At 36.7% G+C, this 16921-nt stretch overlaps 7 protein-coding genes across 7 annotated transcripts; 3 read left to right on the plus strand and 4 right to left on the minus strand.

Moving 5' to 3' along the window:
- Window positions 1-1366: 1366 nt before the first annotated feature.
- Window positions 1367-2028, plus strand: BDF20DRAFT_837171 (uncharacterized protein; the record flags this gene model as incomplete). The annotated part of the gene is made up of 4 exons (XM_053079020.1): window positions 1367-1396; window positions 1528-1619; window positions 1687-1792; window positions 1861-2028. The coding sequence occupies 4 exons, from the start codon at window positions 1367-1369 to the stop codon at window positions 2026-2028; spliced, it is 396 nt and encodes a 131-aa protein (XP_052933865.1).
- A 598-nt stretch (window positions 2029-2626) lies between these two features.
- BDF20DRAFT_906918 (GMC oxidoreductase-domain-containing protein) lies at window positions 2627-4502 on the plus strand (the record flags this gene model as incomplete). Its single annotated transcript, XM_053083320.1, has 4 exons — window positions 2627-2687; window positions 2815-3791; window positions 3865-4251; window positions 4317-4502. 4 exons carry the CDS (start codon window positions 2627-2629, stop codon window positions 4500-4502), a joined length of 1611 nt encoding a protein of 536 aa, XP_052933866.1.
- A 1277-nt stretch (window positions 4503-5779) lies between these two features.
- BDF20DRAFT_914687 (uncharacterized protein) lies at window positions 5780-6678 on the minus strand (the record flags this gene model as incomplete). Its single annotated transcript, XM_053084221.1, has 4 exons — window positions 5780-6090; window positions 6165-6340; window positions 6428-6465; window positions 6556-6678. The coding sequence occupies 4 exons, from the start codon at window positions 6676-6678 to the stop codon at window positions 5780-5782; spliced, it is 648 nt and encodes a 215-aa protein (XP_052933867.1).
- A 2573-nt stretch (window positions 6679-9251) lies between these two features.
- On the minus strand, window positions 9252-11340 carry BDF20DRAFT_633087 (Alg9-like mannosyltransferase family-domain-containing protein). Its single transcript, XM_053075915.1, has 5 exons — window positions 11154-11340; window positions 10936-11057; window positions 10036-10850; window positions 9652-9950; window positions 9252-9518 (listed from the first exon to the last, which is right to left on the minus strand). Exons 1-5 carry the CDS (start codon window positions 11307-11309, stop codon window positions 9468-9470), a joined length of 1443 nt encoding a protein of 480 aa, XP_052933868.1. The 5' UTR covers window positions 11310-11340; the 3' UTR covers window positions 9252-9467.
- A 650-nt stretch (window positions 11341-11990) lies between these two features.
- On the minus strand, window positions 11991-13154 carry BDF20DRAFT_633517 (uncharacterized protein). The gene is made up of 5 exons (XM_053075917.1): window positions 13046-13154; window positions 12875-12960; window positions 12712-12803; window positions 12535-12613; window positions 11991-12464 (listed from the first exon to the last, which is right to left on the minus strand). The coding sequence occupies exons 2-5, from the start codon at window positions 12896-12898 to the stop codon at window positions 12075-12077; spliced, it is 585 nt and encodes a 194-aa protein (XP_052933869.1). The 5' UTR covers window positions 12899-12960; window positions 13046-13154; the 3' UTR covers window positions 11991-12074.
- On the minus strand, window positions 12801-13888 carry BDF20DRAFT_633514 (uncharacterized protein). Its single transcript, XM_053075916.1, has one exon. It carries the CDS (start codon window positions 13628-13630, stop codon window positions 12869-12871), a length of 762 nt encoding a protein of 253 aa, XP_052933870.1. The 5' UTR covers window positions 13631-13888; the 3' UTR covers window positions 12801-12868.
- A 1716-nt stretch (window positions 13889-15604) lies between these two features.
- On the plus strand, window positions 15605-16817 carry BDF20DRAFT_945460 (uncharacterized protein). The gene is made up of 3 exons (XM_053084844.1): window positions 15605-15864; window positions 15947-16156; window positions 16233-16817. Exons 1-3 carry the CDS (start codon window positions 15691-15693, stop codon window positions 16467-16469), a joined length of 621 nt encoding a protein of 206 aa, XP_052933871.1. The 5' UTR covers window positions 15605-15690; the 3' UTR covers window positions 16470-16817.
- The last annotated feature ends 104 nt before the right edge of the window (window positions 16818-16921 follow it).

Consider the following 16921-nt stretch of genomic DNA (forward strand, 5'->3'; position numbering starts at 1 on the left):
AACTGGCTGATAAGAAGACAGAAAGCACACGAAAAAGGAAATTGACAAAATATAAAACTTAAGGCGCATCCTCCATTAATAAACGAATGACAGTAAGAGTAGTATTTGTTCAAATTGAGTTGATGAACCAAAACATATCTCTTACTTTGGTCATACACAATTTAAAATATTGGGATCAATTCCCTTAATAATGGCTACAGCTCAGCAAATGTTCTATTACATTGATTGAAAACTTAAATGGAAAAGGATCAATAAAGTCGACAAGTCTGATGTTTGCACTGAAAGTAATAGTCGTCCAGGGTAGCAATACTTTGTCATTAAATAGGGTGCTCACTTTCAAGTGGGTATAATCTAAACCCTAGTTGTGCATTGAGTAGCTGTCGGAACCCTTGATATACAAGGTACTTCGACAAATGTTCCGATGCTTAATTATGCTAAAGTGTGAAACTATTGATAGGGTTATCTTCTATTGAACTCATGCTTCAGCTTCAAAGCTTCTTAATCATGCTCATTGATTAATAATATACCCTTGGCTGTCCTCTTATATTCGTTATGACTCTGATTAAAGAGTTATGAAATTAAAAAGGCATATGCTGCATAATTCGCTTGCAGTTGTGGTACCTTTATAATTAATTCTTAAAGTTTATTACTGAAGAAGGAGTCCAGAGCAGCAAACACGTTCAAACTTACTGAGGTTGAGCAGAGGAGTGAAAGCTTTAATATTGTGGCCAAAAAATAGATAAAAATATATTGAACGCTTCAGTTTTATCGTTGTCGTAAGACTTTATGTAAACGTCATCAACTTTTAGATTCTTTTCGTAAGCTTACGAATTTATCATTTTTTTTAATCGACTTTATAGAATGACTGTCAGAAGAAGGCTACATTGACCAGCGAGGTTGATTCTCATGAACAGTAGATTCATTTGAACCAGGATATTTTTCTTCTACGTTATATAAATATGAATGAATCCTAAATTGAAATCAATTTAAGAAAATAAGGGAAAACTGCAGATAAAACGTTGTACTTTTCAATAACGTCAACTGACACAGTGAGAATGAAATGCTTTTGCTTGACATAAAGGAACAGGTTGGGCTTTTGGAAATTTGTGTTGAGCATTTTCTATACATTGTAGCTGCTCCACAATGGTACAAACACTTGACAGAACTATCAACCTGTATTCATGTTAACAATTGTATATGTTTGAGAAAGCGATACATATATATTTCAGATGAATAGAAAGAATTTCATGGCTTGCAATTGAACCATACAGCAGACCTTCGTATGCCGAAATTTTAATAGAGTTGAATTTCATTGTGAGGTAGAACAAAGAAAATACAGTACCAAACTCCTGAACATCCTTACGAAATGAATACCACCAAATTAAGCGAACAAAAGGTAATATCTGGATATATATGCCCCGCTATAAAGAGCGCATGATGTAAAATAAACATAGCAACATAAAAAAGTTACTCAACCTTTTATAACAAATGCTCTTAAAACTGCTTTATATAATCTTCACTCTACAGTATTTGTTCCACTCGGGACAAACTTATTGCGTCTATAACGATATGACGGATGGAACAAAGATTCACGTTGTACAAATCAATGCTGATCGTTTGTAGGTAGCCCTATGATAGCATTTTGGTGGAGGTGAATGAGAACCATCTCACCGTTTTTAAAATTAGTTCTGCTTTCAAAAAATGGATATCACCTGGAAATAGAGAATGTTGTCCCTTTACAAACCATGATTGTTGTTTCTCTCAGGTCAAATGGGAACTCACCAATTTCAGGGTAAGAATAAAAACGTGGTAGGGTACTATATTACTGTAACTTAAAAGGATGATTGCTTATCTTCATAGGTTAAGTTTGAGTTTCCGTTATATACGAGTGAATACAAACTAATCAACTGTAGGGGCGGTGGTGCCCTTGTTTTGAAAGGATCACTTGCAGGAGGTTATTGGGGAGAATGTACTGATGATGAAGGAGTAACTCGACAACTGGCATTTGGTGAGGATCGTGTATACTAAGATACGCTTTGGTTTACAACGCTGATCTAAGTGCGTTGAGCATAATATTATTCGGGCATCTATCAAGGAATTGCAAAGGTTATGGCTTATCTACATGTACTTTATCTGAATGTTCATTCTTTTTTTGGTACCTAATAAATAATAATAATAAGAACACCTACTGATTCATCTATTTACAATCATGAAAGATACATTACCGATGATTACAAATTGTTCACGTTCATTTCAGGCACAGTTCCTCTCACTGGTATACTATTGGAACAATAATACTCTCTTACACTGTAATTTAGGAAACTTCATAGGCCTGAGGAATTCAAAGTGAACTGAGGCGAAGGGAGCAGTTTTACCGCGTTTGTCATACATTACAGCATTCACAAAAAGATGCATTATACACAGAATAGGATGGTTCTAACCGTGAAAAAAAATAAAGTAGACTCGCAGGCTCGCACGAAATTTCTGCAGACGAGGCGATGTTTCACTCGACTTGCAATGCGGAATCTAAACTCTGAAAGATGATGGATTAAAGGCCAGTGAAAAGAAAAAAGTAATCAGTGGCAATTCATCTTTCTTTTTCACTTTAAATTGATTATCTCTTGAAATGCCTCGCCTTCAACCAGCAGATATCAATAACAATACATTTGACTTTATCATTGTGGGTGGTAAGCGTACATAATTTTGCTAACTATGTAGAATATCAAGACTAAACACTTGCTGTCTTCAAAGGTGGTACCGCAGGATGTGTACTTGCAAATCGATTGACAGCCAATAACAAATACAAAGTATTAGTGCTTGAAGCAGGCATAACCACACAGGAGGAGCTTTTGGAGGCTCAAGTTCCTTTACTGAACAGCAAAATGAAAAACACCCATGTTGACTGGAAACTTCAATCAGTTCCCCAGACTAACGCTTCGAACAGAAGCATAGGCGTTCCCTTAGGGAAGCTATTAGGAGGATCAAGTGCTTTTAATGCTTGCTTATACCACAGATGCTCACCGTCTGACTATGATGCGTGGAATGAGAAAGAGTGGACATATAAAATTTTGCAGCCTTATTTTCGTAAAGCAGAGACTTTTCATGACGATAAACACCCTGTCCCAGAAGAAATCTATGGTACGTCAGGACCTTTCCATGTTATGCAAGCAAATTACGACACAGAACTCGGAAACAGCTTCAGAAAAGCTTGTCAAAAAAATGGAATACCCGAGTATTATGATATGACAGATATGCCTTGTCAAATTGGTGTAACAGGGTTGCAGGCAGCTATTTACGATGGACGACGTATTTCAGCTGGCTCAAGCTATCTACCTCCTGAACTTCAACAGGAACGTGCCAACCTGTTCATCGGTTTGGGATGTAAAGTCCATCGTATTATTCTAAATGAAGCCAAAGTAGTTACGCATGTGGAATACAGTGCAGTTGATGGTGAGGGAAGGGACTCGCTTTATCGTGCTGCTGTGTCTCGCGAAGTTATTCTCACTGCTGGGGCTATTCTTTCTCCTTATCTTTTGTTATCCAGCGGAATTGGTCCAAAGTCGGAGTTGACAAAGGCTAACGTAGAAACAATAGTCGATCTACCTGGCGTGGGCAAGAATCTACAAAATCATTGGCGTGTGCCTCTTGTTCATGAAACCACCAAACCCGAAATGTCCCTTCATCGTGATCTGTTTCAAAGGGAAAAGGAGACTCTTGCTCAAGCTCTTAATGAAAAGACTGGAACATACACGCGATTATGGCCTGATGCTGTAGCGTATATGAAAATACCTGTAAGTGAAACTGGAGGAATAACGACGTCGAGGTACAAATGTGTAACCGAAGTTGCTATTTGCATCGATATAGGACACGCCCGATAATAGTAGTAGTGCTGACAATACGCCTCAAATAGAATTGTTTGCGGGCGGCTTGGCTTTATGTCGCGACTTACCTCGATTAAAGGGAAGTGATTGTGCCACTCTGTTGATGGTTTACGTCGCTCCATTTTCCACTGGCTCTATCACACTAAGCAAGGAGAAGGAGTTACAGATTGATTTAGGTTTATTGAAGGATGATAGAGATCTTGAATGTCTGGAAAAGGGACTATCTCTCTCCCTGAAAATCGCAAACGAAAGCGAATATAAGGATAGTTGTGTAAAGCGTTGGTTGATTTACCCTCAAAATGAAAGAGATATCCGTCAATTCATTTTAGATAATGTTGAGACGCTTCATCATTATGCTGGCACTTGCAAAGTAAGTTAGAAAATCTATGTGATGTCTGGACTGTTTAGATAACTTAAAACAAAATGGGTCTATAGATGGGTCCTGAGAAAGATAAATCTACAGTGGTAGATAATCATTTAAGGGTTCACGGCACTCGTGGTCTCCGCGTAGCTGATGCATCATTTTTCCCAATTGTTCCCGCTGGCCAAATTTGCTTCCCCATTATAGCATGTGCTGAAAGAGCAGCTGACTTGATATTGAACGATAACAAAAATTGCTGAGCGCTTTGATTCTGCAAAAATGTCTAGACTACAGTTAGTATCTTTTGTATTTATTTCTACTCTTAAATTCCAAACTCAAAAAAATTGAATTCAGAAGAATGATTGTAATATCTATTTTATTATGGTATTTGACAGATTACTGTTTGAAAGGCTGCTCATAAAAGCTGTAGTTATCAGTGATGTTCCAAAAGTTACTGCTTTTCGTTGGACAATAGACTTAGCGCCTTGCAGAAATATAGATAGTGCCTTTGGCTTTTTCGATGTAAATAATTCTCCGTATGAGGTGCCAACACTAAAGTCAATTGATGATGCTATAAAATGGGATAGTGTATTACCCATTTCTAAACAGTTTTGGGACACATAGGGTGGGTGCAATAGGAGGAAAGTAGAATACTTTATAATGGACTTTCTGAGGTTTCATTGTTTTAAGGCAGGCAAAGGTACACAAATTTTAGTAGAATTGCATGACAATTTTATTGAACAAGGACCTATAGAAGTAATACTAGCATTCTGCAACGAACGATGTCACATGCTTATAAAACGTTGAATTTCCTGAAGTAGCTTTCCGATATGAATTACAGTAAGAGAACACTTGTATGTAATGTTAAGCTTTTAAGATAATGAAGGGACAATCAGGAGTATACGTTATATACCAGATTCTTGCTATATTTTATTTCAATAGACCAAACTACATCTAAGAAATATAGTTGAATACCTTCAATACAACCAGTTAAGGTGCTTGAAACTATCAGTATCCATATGTACTACAGATTCATTAACAAAAATGAGTATGAGCAATGTCAGTTCCATAATTTCATTGTTGTATAACTTTCTTCTGATTTGCCGAACTTTGCTTTGTTTACGAAGATACTCAATTTTTCTTTCCCCAGTAAAATAGAAGACGAGGCTCCTTAAAATTAGAATACATTAGTCGTTGTTCTGGATTAACCTTATGCCTGTTTATTGCCATTTCAAGAAAAGCATGAATGTGCGTAGGATTATGCCCAAACCTTACTAATGATAGAACTTAATAGTAGCGAATTGTGCAAGAAAGGTTGAAAACAAAAAAAAAAAAAAGAATCTTTTTCTTTTTTTGACATTGAGCAATAATCTGTATTAAAAAAGTGCTGCATTCCTCTAAACTAATAAATAGATATATACTATAAAACGGCCAACTTTTGTTCGCCTTGGAAAAGAGATAATTTTTTCTTTAAAAAAGGAGATGATTTCATTTTAGCCAGTAAAAACTCATCAGTATTTAGCATCAGTTACTCAATTCAGAGCATAAGAGCAAGGATACCAGCAACACCAGCAACACCAGCAATTGTAACTTGGGCAGTCTTGGAGCCAGCACTTTCATTTGATGGAGAAGGGGCAGCGGAGGCAGAAGCAGAAGCATTAGTAGAATCATTAGCCTTGGAACCAGCATTGGTAGCTGTAGTGGTAGTTCCGGTAGGCGAAGTAGCCGCAGCGCTAACAGATGATGAAGTAGTAGCATTAGCATTGGTAGTACCTGCGGCCGCACCCATGATTGTAAAGTAAGTAGAGTAAGTAGTGGCACCATTGTTACCCCTCAAAGCAAGTACATCTAAAAATGTCAAATATTCTTTGTTATGCGACTTGACGTAGAATTTAGAGAACAATCGAAATGTTTGAGCTTACATGAAGGGTTAGTTTCGATATTAGTAGGAATGTTCCAATCATAAGAGGGAGGATTGATGGGAATAGGTGCAGAAAGGATGTTAACAATAGCTGTTTCCAAGTTAGCAGAACCGCCCTTCATCAAGGCAATTGAATCGATTGTATTAGAAGGGTTAGCGGTGGTAGAGTCAACAGTCCTAGTGAAATCAACGACAAACAAGCCAACGTCAGAATTCTCCTCTTATTATTTCAGTAACTCTCACTAGTGTTGAAGTTATACTTACCAAGTGATTTTGAAGGTTGTACCAGCATTGAGTACTTGCTTTTATTTCAAAGCAGACAGAAAGATAGGGTTAGACACAGCTATTTAACCTTCGACAAGTGACGTCCTGTAACAGACTTCTATACTTACTCCAAGTGAGGGCAAATTAACAGCAACACCAGCATTAGCGGCGGCTGTGGGAGTCGTAGAGGTACCTTGAGCAAGAACTGTAGAGGCAAGAGCAGCAAGAACAGTAACCAGAGTGAACTTCATAATTGTTATGTATTAGAAGAGGGGGGTTTTTTTGGGCAAAGGGAAGAAAAGGAAGAGAACAATCCTATATGTCTTATTTTTTAAAGAGGATCTTTGTAAATGAAAAAATTCAAAATTTTAATTCTTTGTGCAACAGAAAGACCCCCGTGCACAGAGGTTTATGTATGTGTAGTATGGGTTATTTATAGAAGCAGGTATACCTACAATTTAAGTTGCATTTCGACTCGATTCCGGTTTTCAGGTAGTTAGAGTATCGTCTGTTGTGAGCAAACAGAAAAGGGTCAGTTACGCAGCCTTTTTTCCTATCGTACAAAGTAACATGTGCTGAACAGCAACTGTGCTTTTTGGTACGAATATATTAAATTGCTGCTCGTACAGTAGTTCCAAAGCAATATTCCCAACCATTTAAAATTGATATTCCTGTTTAATTGGAATTTGACTTTCGTTAGCCAACAACAATAACAATTTTCACTTTTCTAAAAACTGTAAATCGTTGAATTATATTTCCAACTTTTCGAGTTATTGTCGTGTCACAATTGCGATTTCGCTTTCAACAGCTTAAATACAATAGTTTCATTCGACTGATTAAGTCTGGAAATGTCGTTGATGAGAACGATAGCCATGACGTTCCTATGGATATGTTTTATTAGATCAAGTGTATTGCGAAAACAATTGTCACTCTCAACTGAATAATTTGAACGTGCGGCCTCCAGTGAGTTTTCTCGTAATTGATTGAAGCTACTTGGAACGCTAACAAACAGAAACATACGTGAAAAGATAAACAGAAAACAAATTATGTATGTACGCTTTACAGTTCGAGAGATAAGATCAGGCAAGTCGGCTTGAAGTTGGAGAGTTCAACAACAGCAGCAAAACAGTCGTACACATAGAGGATGGCTGAACAGTATACCACGTGCCATGATAACATATTTGACAGTTTTTTATCACACACTATAGGAAACTTATTGACAATTTTACTCATGCCTAATTCTCTGGCATTGCCTTGAAAGTGACTGGGCATAAAATAAAACGATAAACTGATCTCAGAGGTCTGCAAAACATTCGTTAATATTCTATTAGAAAGGAATGCAACCTTCCGTTACAAACACTGATCATTCAATCGATAATACTATCGGTTTTTTTTTGGATGGGAAAATGCAGTTACAATTTTGTAATGAATTGCACATTGTTTTAATGTTTTGATAAAAGGCACACGGACCTGGGTTTAGTGGAATTACTCTAGCTACTGTTATCAACCTACTGTTTGAGTATACACAAGAGCCTTAGAAAGGTATATTAAATACAGTGATTATAGATGTATGATCAACTGATTAACATTCTTGTGCTTGATCCAATAAAACAATTATGGGGGGGAGTAAAGCAAAATATCATCGGTTTTTGCCAGAAGATATTTCGTCAAAAGGATAACAGAAGCCAGGAAAAATGTGGTGCAAAATCAGTTTAAAAATTTTGTTTCGCAGTCTTACTGTACAAGTCTTTAAATGACAAAAGTCAAAACAGGTAATTATAGGATTTTATACGAAAAGGGCCCTACTAATGTTATGCATGGCAACTGATATAATGATAGAGAAAGAATACATTAGTCAGCCTTCAAGGTCTCAAAATAATCAAGGCTCAAAAGATGATTTACACTCAGTTTAATCGATTCGAACAATTTTTCATACCTAGTGCCATGAAAAGAAATTGATATATTTTCGATAGTCTTATCAAAGCATCATCAAGGAAATGTTCGTATCACTCAGAAAAATAGGACGATAAGTTTATCCAATTGTCAAATTTACTCTAGAAACACATATGCATCTTCGACGCGATGAGATGAGCCGGTATAATCAACAATGATAGGCTGAATTCCCTTTTGTGTGTAGGTTTGCAAATTTCTGTCAGTAAATTATAGCACTAAAAGCCAATGTAATCTTTTAGATGCTCACCTGTATTATCACCTTAGCATCTCTTTATTCATATTTCGGGCTTTGATCGAATTTTAGATGAATTTGTTCAATTATAGAATGGTTTACTAAACAGCAGGAAGCAACAAAAACCACCTCACAACTGCCATAAAAGTACAGTTTAGAAAATTTCAAGTTACAGGAAGCAGACCCCCAAGGTCTCCGTCTCAGCATGTTGAACGTGAACCCCAGTTAGTTGTCCGCCTGTTGTATAACAGTAATACACATGAGTTCAATTTAAAATAAATGATGAATGTTGCGCTATTGTGATTCTTCTTTTACAATCTGTAATCGCGTCATTCGTTTTATGCTCGCTTTCAGCACTCCATATACCAGCTTTGTCTTTTTCAATAGTGTCGAGTGATAGACTCGAAGCAGCCTGAAAGAGCATTCAAGAAACACAAGTCGCTATTTTTCCTGCTACATGCGATTGACTGACTATATCATTCTTCCAGTATATATTTCGAATGGAACAATACTGAATTAATTTGGTTTGTTTTGCTTGCAGTGCACTGACTCTTTTATCTCGCATGCGATCCAATTCTGAAGTACATGTATCTGCATCAAATATCTACAACTTTTAAGTGACATTAATTTTTGAAGCAAACGACACGGTATTCGTGAGTACTACTTCCATTCTTCGATGCGAGACAATTGTAATTGGCCCGCGACAACGATTTTGTATGAGCAGTGTTATCAATTATAATTGCTGCTTCGGAAGCACTGAGTCCATGAGTATAATAACGGTTGGACTGTGCGACAACTATAGCAAGATCTACAACGGCTGCCAAGTTTAGCTGTCTTCATCAACCCTACCACGTGCTAGAGCTTTGTGTACCGTATAATAATTCTGAGCAGATGACTAAGGTAACACTAAATAGAAAAAATTCATTTTATTTTACACCAAAGTTCTATATTGACTGAATAGCAGTCTATAGTTGAATTATTCGCCAGTGTCATTCTTTTCAGACAAGAGCAAAAAGACGTTCAAGTTCGTTTGACCTACTGACAATGAACTATCTGCAGAAGCATTTTCCATAACTTTATCCATGTCATCGAAGCTGAGATGAGGACCAAATGTAGCCATGAGTAAGTAACGATGGCCTTCAACTTTAGGTAAAGGAACAAAGCCAGGAATCACCAGCAAAGTTCTTTCAAACTCGGTGTCTGAAGATTTAGCAAAATCAACTTCCATTGTTGTTTTAGTATGTCGAAGAGTTACTCCAGGTCTGTTTACCATTTCGGCTACTGCATCCTCTAAATTGCTTGAAAAATCCAAGACTCTGACATGATGAGACTTGCTTTCTATAGGTATAGGATTACTTTAATCAACACGATACAATTTTACGAATGATAATGCATGTACATAATACTTTTTTGGCTGATTTACCTTTTGGAGTCGTCAATAAATGCTGTGGGGGCATATACGTTTTGTAAAAAATCATATTTGTAGTAGTGCTGAATTCTGAGTATTCTACCGTCTCAATATTGGTTTCACCAACTGTGCATGCTAAATCGCCTGTACTAACTAAATGACAATCGTGAAGACCCGTCGTTTGACGCTGAAGAAAACCCACAGCAGGAATAACACCGCCTTGATGAACGACACCGAATATATAAGTAGTGACGATATTAAAGACGATCCAAAGAAGCCAGAAATAAACAGAGATACTATACTGATTTTCTCTCCAAGTGTAAATTAGAATTAAAGGGACGAGCAGAGGGCATAAAAAGCGGGCCTCTTGATGTGGAATGATAGAAAGCCCTACCAGTCCAGACAGCAAGACACCTAAAAGAACATAAAACACGTGAGCATTTGGAGATTTGGCAATCTTTGATAATGCATTGGGAATATAGAGCAATCCAAAAATAGCCAAAGGACCGAACAAAAGTGGAAAGTTGACAGCGAAATGTGTAAACCTTGGATGGAGACCATGTTGAGCCAAGTTCTCCACTTTGGAGTTATACAGGAAATTGTTGATTGGTGTTATTACAATATCACCGTACGAACGAACTGAGGCCAAAGAAGTTGGGTTAAACAAGGTAGTAAAGACGTGGCTGACATTCTTGAAAGATTGACCGTTGACAGTGAATGATAAGGTTCCATAGAATACTGAGTCAACGATAATATTCAACGCTGAGAAAGAGACAAAGCCGAATGTCAATGAGAAAATAAATGCTGTAAATTGATTGATATTATCGCTTCTAAATTCGCGGAAAATATTATGAAGCATTAAAATGCATTTAGAAATGATCGCAAAAGAATCGTTGTGATTAACAAGTAGCTTACTGTTTATAAGCCTGATAGATCAATGCAATACCGATAGGAAGAGCATACAATGGGAATGTAATTCTGGTGAAGATCCCCAAACTGAATACCATACCTAAGCGAAATGCGAGCTTATTGGTTGCCTGCATAGATCAGTAGTGATAAGAAGAATGTATTTCAATACCGGAAGAACAATGCTTCGAAGATAGTTTCTTTGAAAATTGAAATGATTGGCTTACCTTCTCAGAAAACTTAACATAAGTTAACAAAGAAACACAGAGTAATACGCTTTCAAATGAGTTAGAGAATGGTCGGGTATGATAAGCCAATGTAACCTGACTCGTGGCGAGTAAAATCATCGGTATGATTGGTTTAATCGATAAATGCTTACACATTCTGTAAGTGTAAAAGTCTGATATAAAATTAAAACGATTTGTTAAAGAGCATAATCAATTGACATATTTTGCGAATGATAAATGTAGGACTAACCTATGACAAGTGACCAAGCAAAAGCGCCTAGACGCTCAGCTGCAAACAAGGAAACGGTAGTAGGCACTATTGGACACAAAAATACCGCAATAAGCATCAGCAGAAGCATCAGCAAATAGAATAGTAAAGAGCTTTATCGACTCACGTTGATTTTCAGGCAGCCAATTTTTCAATATCCAAAAAGGAATACCAGTTGTTAAGAACCTATAGGTATATCATATCGGTGTAAAATTGAACAAACGATATAATATTAGGTACAAATAGTTGTTTTACTCTTATGGAGGTACAGTTTTTACGGTGGAATAACTGATCGTATAGCATGCTCCGCTTTATACTCCCAAGGGATGAAGGACTCGATGTCGAATATTCGTGAGCTGGTAATTTCAGCATTCTGAAAGAATTCATCAGGGTGTATATAACCTGGTAAGGTAGCAATTAACCACCGCAACCATAAAAATAGGAATATGGAAGCGATCGTTACTTTACTGAACATTTAGCTTTCTTAACAAAAAAACAAGTCAATAAAAAAGTAATAAAAGCTGATTTCAGAGCAGCATAAATTTATTTTGTATGTAGGACGTCAAAAAAAAAAAATTTCATGCTACCTCTTCTTTGAAATTTGCTGCTGCTTCAGACGGAAACTAAAACTTTTCTACTATTGAATTAGTCAGCTAATTGAAGGGAAGGAAGGGGTGATCTACGATAGGGAATAAATTAGCGTTGCTCGTGTCATTACCGACATATGGCATTTCATAGGGTATCATCCACAGGTTGCTACTATTCTGCTGATGAAGCATCATATTCAATGGCTGTAACATGTTTATGTTACCCTTTGGTAAGGGTCTTACATGTAACGGATCGTTATATGTAGCGGCATCATAACTGACGATTTGTTGTTGGGCAATATCGATACAGTCAAGATTATTTGAGAAGATTTCTTCTTCATAAAATAGGCATCTTATTTCCTTGTATAATGAGACGAGCTTTTGACCAATCGGTGTGAATACATAAGGTAATGGTGTAATATCTGGAGGAGTCAGATGTTGCAGTCTTGAAAGAATCTATGACAAAATTTGTTAGTGGGTTAATATTGATTCACTACAATAGTACAATATGAAAATACTACATCACTTCATGAGGTCTCGTCTGTGCTGAAAGGTCAGCTAGAGTTGCCAAATAAGTCAGATTCGATTGCAATCTTGATGCATAACTATATCAAACGCGAGCCATTTATTAGTTAGCTCAAGTCTTTTACATACCGCGTTTCTTTCCTCGACGTATTGAGTTTTACAGTGTATCACACTTTACATTGAGAAGTCTGGTTCGCTGATAGAGTTGTCCTTACAGTGATTTTGTTGTGCAAGGAATAAACGGATAATTTCTCGATTGATCGTTAACAACTATGATGTAATTCTTTTAAGCTTAGGATAAACTATGCGTGAAATTTATATTTTATACGATGGTGTCATACCAATTCTATCCTTTTCTTCAGCATGAATACAGAGTTTTCCTTTGGGTTATTCACAAACACTGAAGAGGACGTATTTGTCGGTGATGCTACCAAGGAAGGCAAGGATTGAGCATATACGGGTGAAAATTGTTTAACAGTAGTATGAGCAGAAATTTCCTCTGTTATCCTTGCCTGCTGCTCATATTCATTCAATTGTTGGAATGTCATCTGATGGAGAGATTCAGCAGCTGTTTGGTATAGCATTGAAGTAGAAAGGGCCGGATATGAATATTGCTGCACCTGCTGCTGTTGCTGCTGTAATAGCCGCATTTTTTGCATTTGTAGAGACTGGTGAATTTGTTGGTGATATTCAGACACCTGTCGCATAAGTGGATACTGCTCCCAAAGCTGCTCTTGATGTTGTTGCAGAGCCATCTGCATTTGTAATTGCTCATTTTGCTCGTAGTCAACATTAGGCGCAATAGGAGCAAAAGATGTAGTAGTCGAGGGGTGCTCTTGATTTGAGGACGTTATCAGTGAGTATTGTTGAGTTGCTGCATCTGGTCCAAAGGGTAACACGTTGTTGCTGCTGAATGAAGTATCAGGTACAACAACAGAAACATCATTTGTGTTCATTGTTGAAAACATATTTACTAAATGAGGTGGTATCGATGACAGAGATGCATCAGTTAGCATCGACTGATCTCTGAATTCAACCTGCTGCATAAAGCTCGAATCAGAGACGTCGGTGACAGTGGATTGTATAAATGAGCTCATTCAGATCAGAAACGCTGTGGGTATAAAATTTTGAGGTATAAGAAACTTATTGAAAGGAAATGAGGGTATTTTTTCTCGGTCGTAACGAGAGGCAACCTGTGCTCATTTTATAGGAAGATGTTTATTCAGTTACATCTCACTTCCGATCCGACTCGAAATTGATCCGCTTATTGGAGACTGTACTACCCCGCATTTTTTTGGTCGAGCATTCCCATTCGTTCGCATCTAACCCTTCCTTTCAAAAGCACCGACAGGCGACACTCATAATCAAATCGAGTGTACATGACTTAATTAACAAATACGACAATGAGTCGATATAACTTGATTGATAAATTGATAACCCATTCAAAGTTTTGCCTGGATTGGTTTTGGATATTGAGTCATTTTATATGTGAGCAATTAAAAGCAGATCTAACAAAGATAAGAACGTGTCAAGCTGAATATAGCTTTTTTCCACTAAAATAACAGCTATTGAATTGCTGCTTGCGTTTCTTAAAATTAAATTTGCAGTCTCTCGCAAAGTACTCTGCTAGTCCTATCTCTATTACCCACATTTTGTAAAATAAGAACAATGGTATTTTGATGCTCTCCTGAACTTGTCAGCTTATGGTGTCTCGATTTGTTGTCAAAATTTTTGTTGTCCGGATAATAGCTTCTTTCATCATTTTGGGCTTTGGAGCACTTTGTCATCCAGTCTAATGGCTGCAGCAAAAGGTTAGTAAGGCAAGCATATTGAACTATTTTCAGTGAAAGACCACTAACTTATTTTTAGTACATTGCAAACAGCGCAGTTTTTTAAGGAAATTTCAATAAGATACTCATACAAGTAACAATGTTGCGACAACAGCGAAGATACAGATCGAATACTATTGAAACATCGTTGAAAGAGTGAACAGCAGTCTTTATTACTCAGAAGATCAAATGGACAAAATTTGACTTTTTGAAATTCCAAGTTAAATAGTAATACAGTTAGTGATAGTCCCAAAATTATAGTCTAGTGGCAGATACCGAGTGTATACAACTTCAGGACCGTCAGGCTCTTCACCATCTATTAGCAGGCTTTTGACATTCCATTTAAAAAGTGAGCGACCTTCACTTCCAATTGAGCTTCTTTAGTTCATTTCTCATCATATACTGATCTTATTATTATTGCTCTTCCAAAAAGAGTTATTGCTGGCTTAATAGTTATTCTATCCTTTGAAAAAAGAATGTGTTTAGACATGGAGAATTATGCGATTTACATTGAATGGTATGATACTTGAAAAAGAGGAAAGGAACATATATAGAATTTCTTTTCTAAGAATAGAGGGTTGCCATAAAAATTTAAGAATAAATAAATAAAAAGGAATGCACTTACTAATTGTCTATAATCTGATATGAATGTGCTTGTTGAAAGCTTATTCATTGTGCAGCTGTGTTATTTATTCACGTTCTGGTTGAGGCATTTTTGTTTGCTGAGATTATTCTAAATCTCAATATTGAGTGTGTCTCAATTACATATTTCTACACCGTTATTATTTCCTTCCTCATTGGTCATATTCCAGATGGCCGAACTCTACTGCTTATTACAGTGGCAATCATTCACATCCATGCCTTCTTCTTCTTCATTAGAAAAATACAAACAAATAACTGTTAGAAAGTTTGAAACAAACATTCTTATTCTACCATAACAGCTACCATGAATGTATCTCTTGCTATTGCGACTATAGCTCTGGAGGGTGGGTCCATAGCATTAGGATTCGAAATGGCTGTTAGAAGTATATTCAATGAAAGGCGGGAAAAGACCACTTTAATCAATACTGGAAAATTTTTTCTTGGTTTATTCATGGCAATAAAAGCTTGCTTATTCCTGACGTTTCATATAAGGTAATTTCTCTGATGATAGAAGAGCAATAATACCGTACTGTGCTTTCCTGTTCTACTTGAACAATCGCGCTCTCAGTTTATTTGAATGAGAAGAATCACTTAATGTAAGACTCATATATAGTTTGTGGGACAAATGCGATGCCGTCGGCAGGGTTGGTGATCTGTTCTATCATTTAGCCACGACAGCAGGTAATATGGTGCTGCTTATGCGTGTGCAGTCAATCATGCCGATTGCATATAAGATGAAGACGCTTATTTTGCATTGCTCAGCACTGTTTATACGAATCATACTTGGTATTGTCGATGTTATTTTGATCCATATGGATAATTATGCTGACGGTACTTGTCATTACGTTGTCAAAGAATACGTAAGTACTAGTTTTCAAACCTTTGTTCTTCTTAAACAATATTCATGATAAGATGTTAATATGATTTGCGTATACTATACAGTGGGGTCCAGTTTATACGTTATATGATACCTTTATTGATCTATACGTTTCAATCATGATAATAATAATTATTATCAATCACATCCGGTCTCTCAAGTCTGACAGCTTGCGAGGGAATACGATTCTTTACACATCTGTCATCTATTATAATGCGATACGAACAGTGTGTTTAACTATTGCAAATTTTCTGTCCGCTTTTTTTGTCATAATGGTAAGCTTCTACTAGGGTATTCAAACAAACATGCCTGTAGCTTTTAACATATCAATAATTTTTTTCATAATGTCAGGATGCTAAATTAGTTATGTTATTGTGGCCTATCATCAATATTGTTTTTGTCGTACTAATAGGATACGATGCAGATGTTATGAAGACAATACAAAAATTACGACAGAAAGACTGGCAAATAACAGCAGCGGCAACAGCTCATAACGCATTCATCGTCGGCCAGTTGCCATCCGTATCACAACCAAATCAAGCAATGAATGGATCATTAAAGAAAGGTATTCAAGCGAAATTTTCCTAATATTGCCATGAATGATACCACTGTCTATTCAACAGAGGAGTGGAAGCCTATAACGGTTATTTCTATGGGACAGAACCAAATATCTACTGATTCATTGAAGCATACAGCATTTCGTGATGCAATTGATAGACAAGTTGATCACGTTCAGATTAATTGATGCTCTCCGTAATTGCATGCCAATTTGTACCCCAGCGATTATCTATTATACTCCTTCTCCATAAAAATACCATCAAGATTACCATAAAATCACTCTGCTCATGCGATTACACTGTTTTAATTGCATAATTATCAAAGTGGAACAGTTCGTAGTCTATAGTAGTCGTGATTAGCATATTGCTGTGACGAGACAAAGTAGCTTTTAAGACAGTATAATACTACTATTTACTCAAATTTGTTTATATTTGTGTATAAAGCTTAAAGTTAATTATTACTGTTCAAAAGTTTCAATATAC

This window comes from Mycotypha africana, assembly GCF_025528875.1.
Source record: "Mycotypha africana strain NRRL 2978 chromosome Unknown BDF20scaffold_8, whole genome shotgun sequence".
Taxonomy (NCBI): domain Eukaryota; kingdom Fungi; phylum Mucoromycota; class Mucoromycetes; order Mucorales; family Mycotyphaceae; genus Mycotypha; species Mycotypha africana.

Bases quoted from the DNA above. Each gene is read 5' to 3' on its own strand.
- BDF20DRAFT_633087 (XM_053075915.1), bottom strand. From the start codon at position 11,309: ATGTGTAAGCATTTATCGATTAAACCAATCATACCGATGATTTTACTC. The intron at 10,851-10,935 runs GTAAGCTACTTG...CCGCGAATTTAG, and splicing joins ATCTATCAGGCTTATAAACA to AAGCGATAATATCAATCAAT. The intron at 9,519-9,651 runs GTAGGTCAAACG...TTTTCTATTTAG, and splicing joins CTGCAGATAGTTCATTGTCA to TGTTACCTTAGTCATCTGCT.
- BDF20DRAFT_633517 (XM_053075917.1), bottom strand. From the start codon at position 12,898: ATGCTGAAGAAAAGGATAGAATTG. The intron at 12,614-12,711 runs GTAAAGTGTGAT...CGTTTGATATAG, and splicing joins AGCGAACCAGACTTCTCAAT to TTATGCATCAAGATTGCAAT. The intron at 12,465-12,534 runs GTGATGTAGTAT...ATTTTGTCATAG, and splicing joins CACAGACGAGACCTCATGAA to ATTCTTTCAAGACTGCAACA.
- BDF20DRAFT_633514 (XM_053075916.1), bottom strand. From the start codon at position 13,630: ATGAGCTCATTTATACAATCCACTGTCACCGACGTCTCTGATTCGAGC.
- BDF20DRAFT_945460 (XM_053084844.1), top strand. From the start codon at position 15,691: ATGGTGCTGCTTATGCGTGTGCAGTCAATCATGCCGATTGCATATAAG. The intron at 15,865-15,946 runs GTAAGTACTAGT...TATACTATACAG, and splicing joins ATTACGTTGTCAAAGAATAC to TGGGGTCCAGTTTATACGTT. The intron at 16,157-16,232 runs GTAAGCTTCTAC...TCATAATGTCAG, and splicing joins CCGCTTTTTTTGTCATAATG to GATGCTAAATTAGTTATGTT.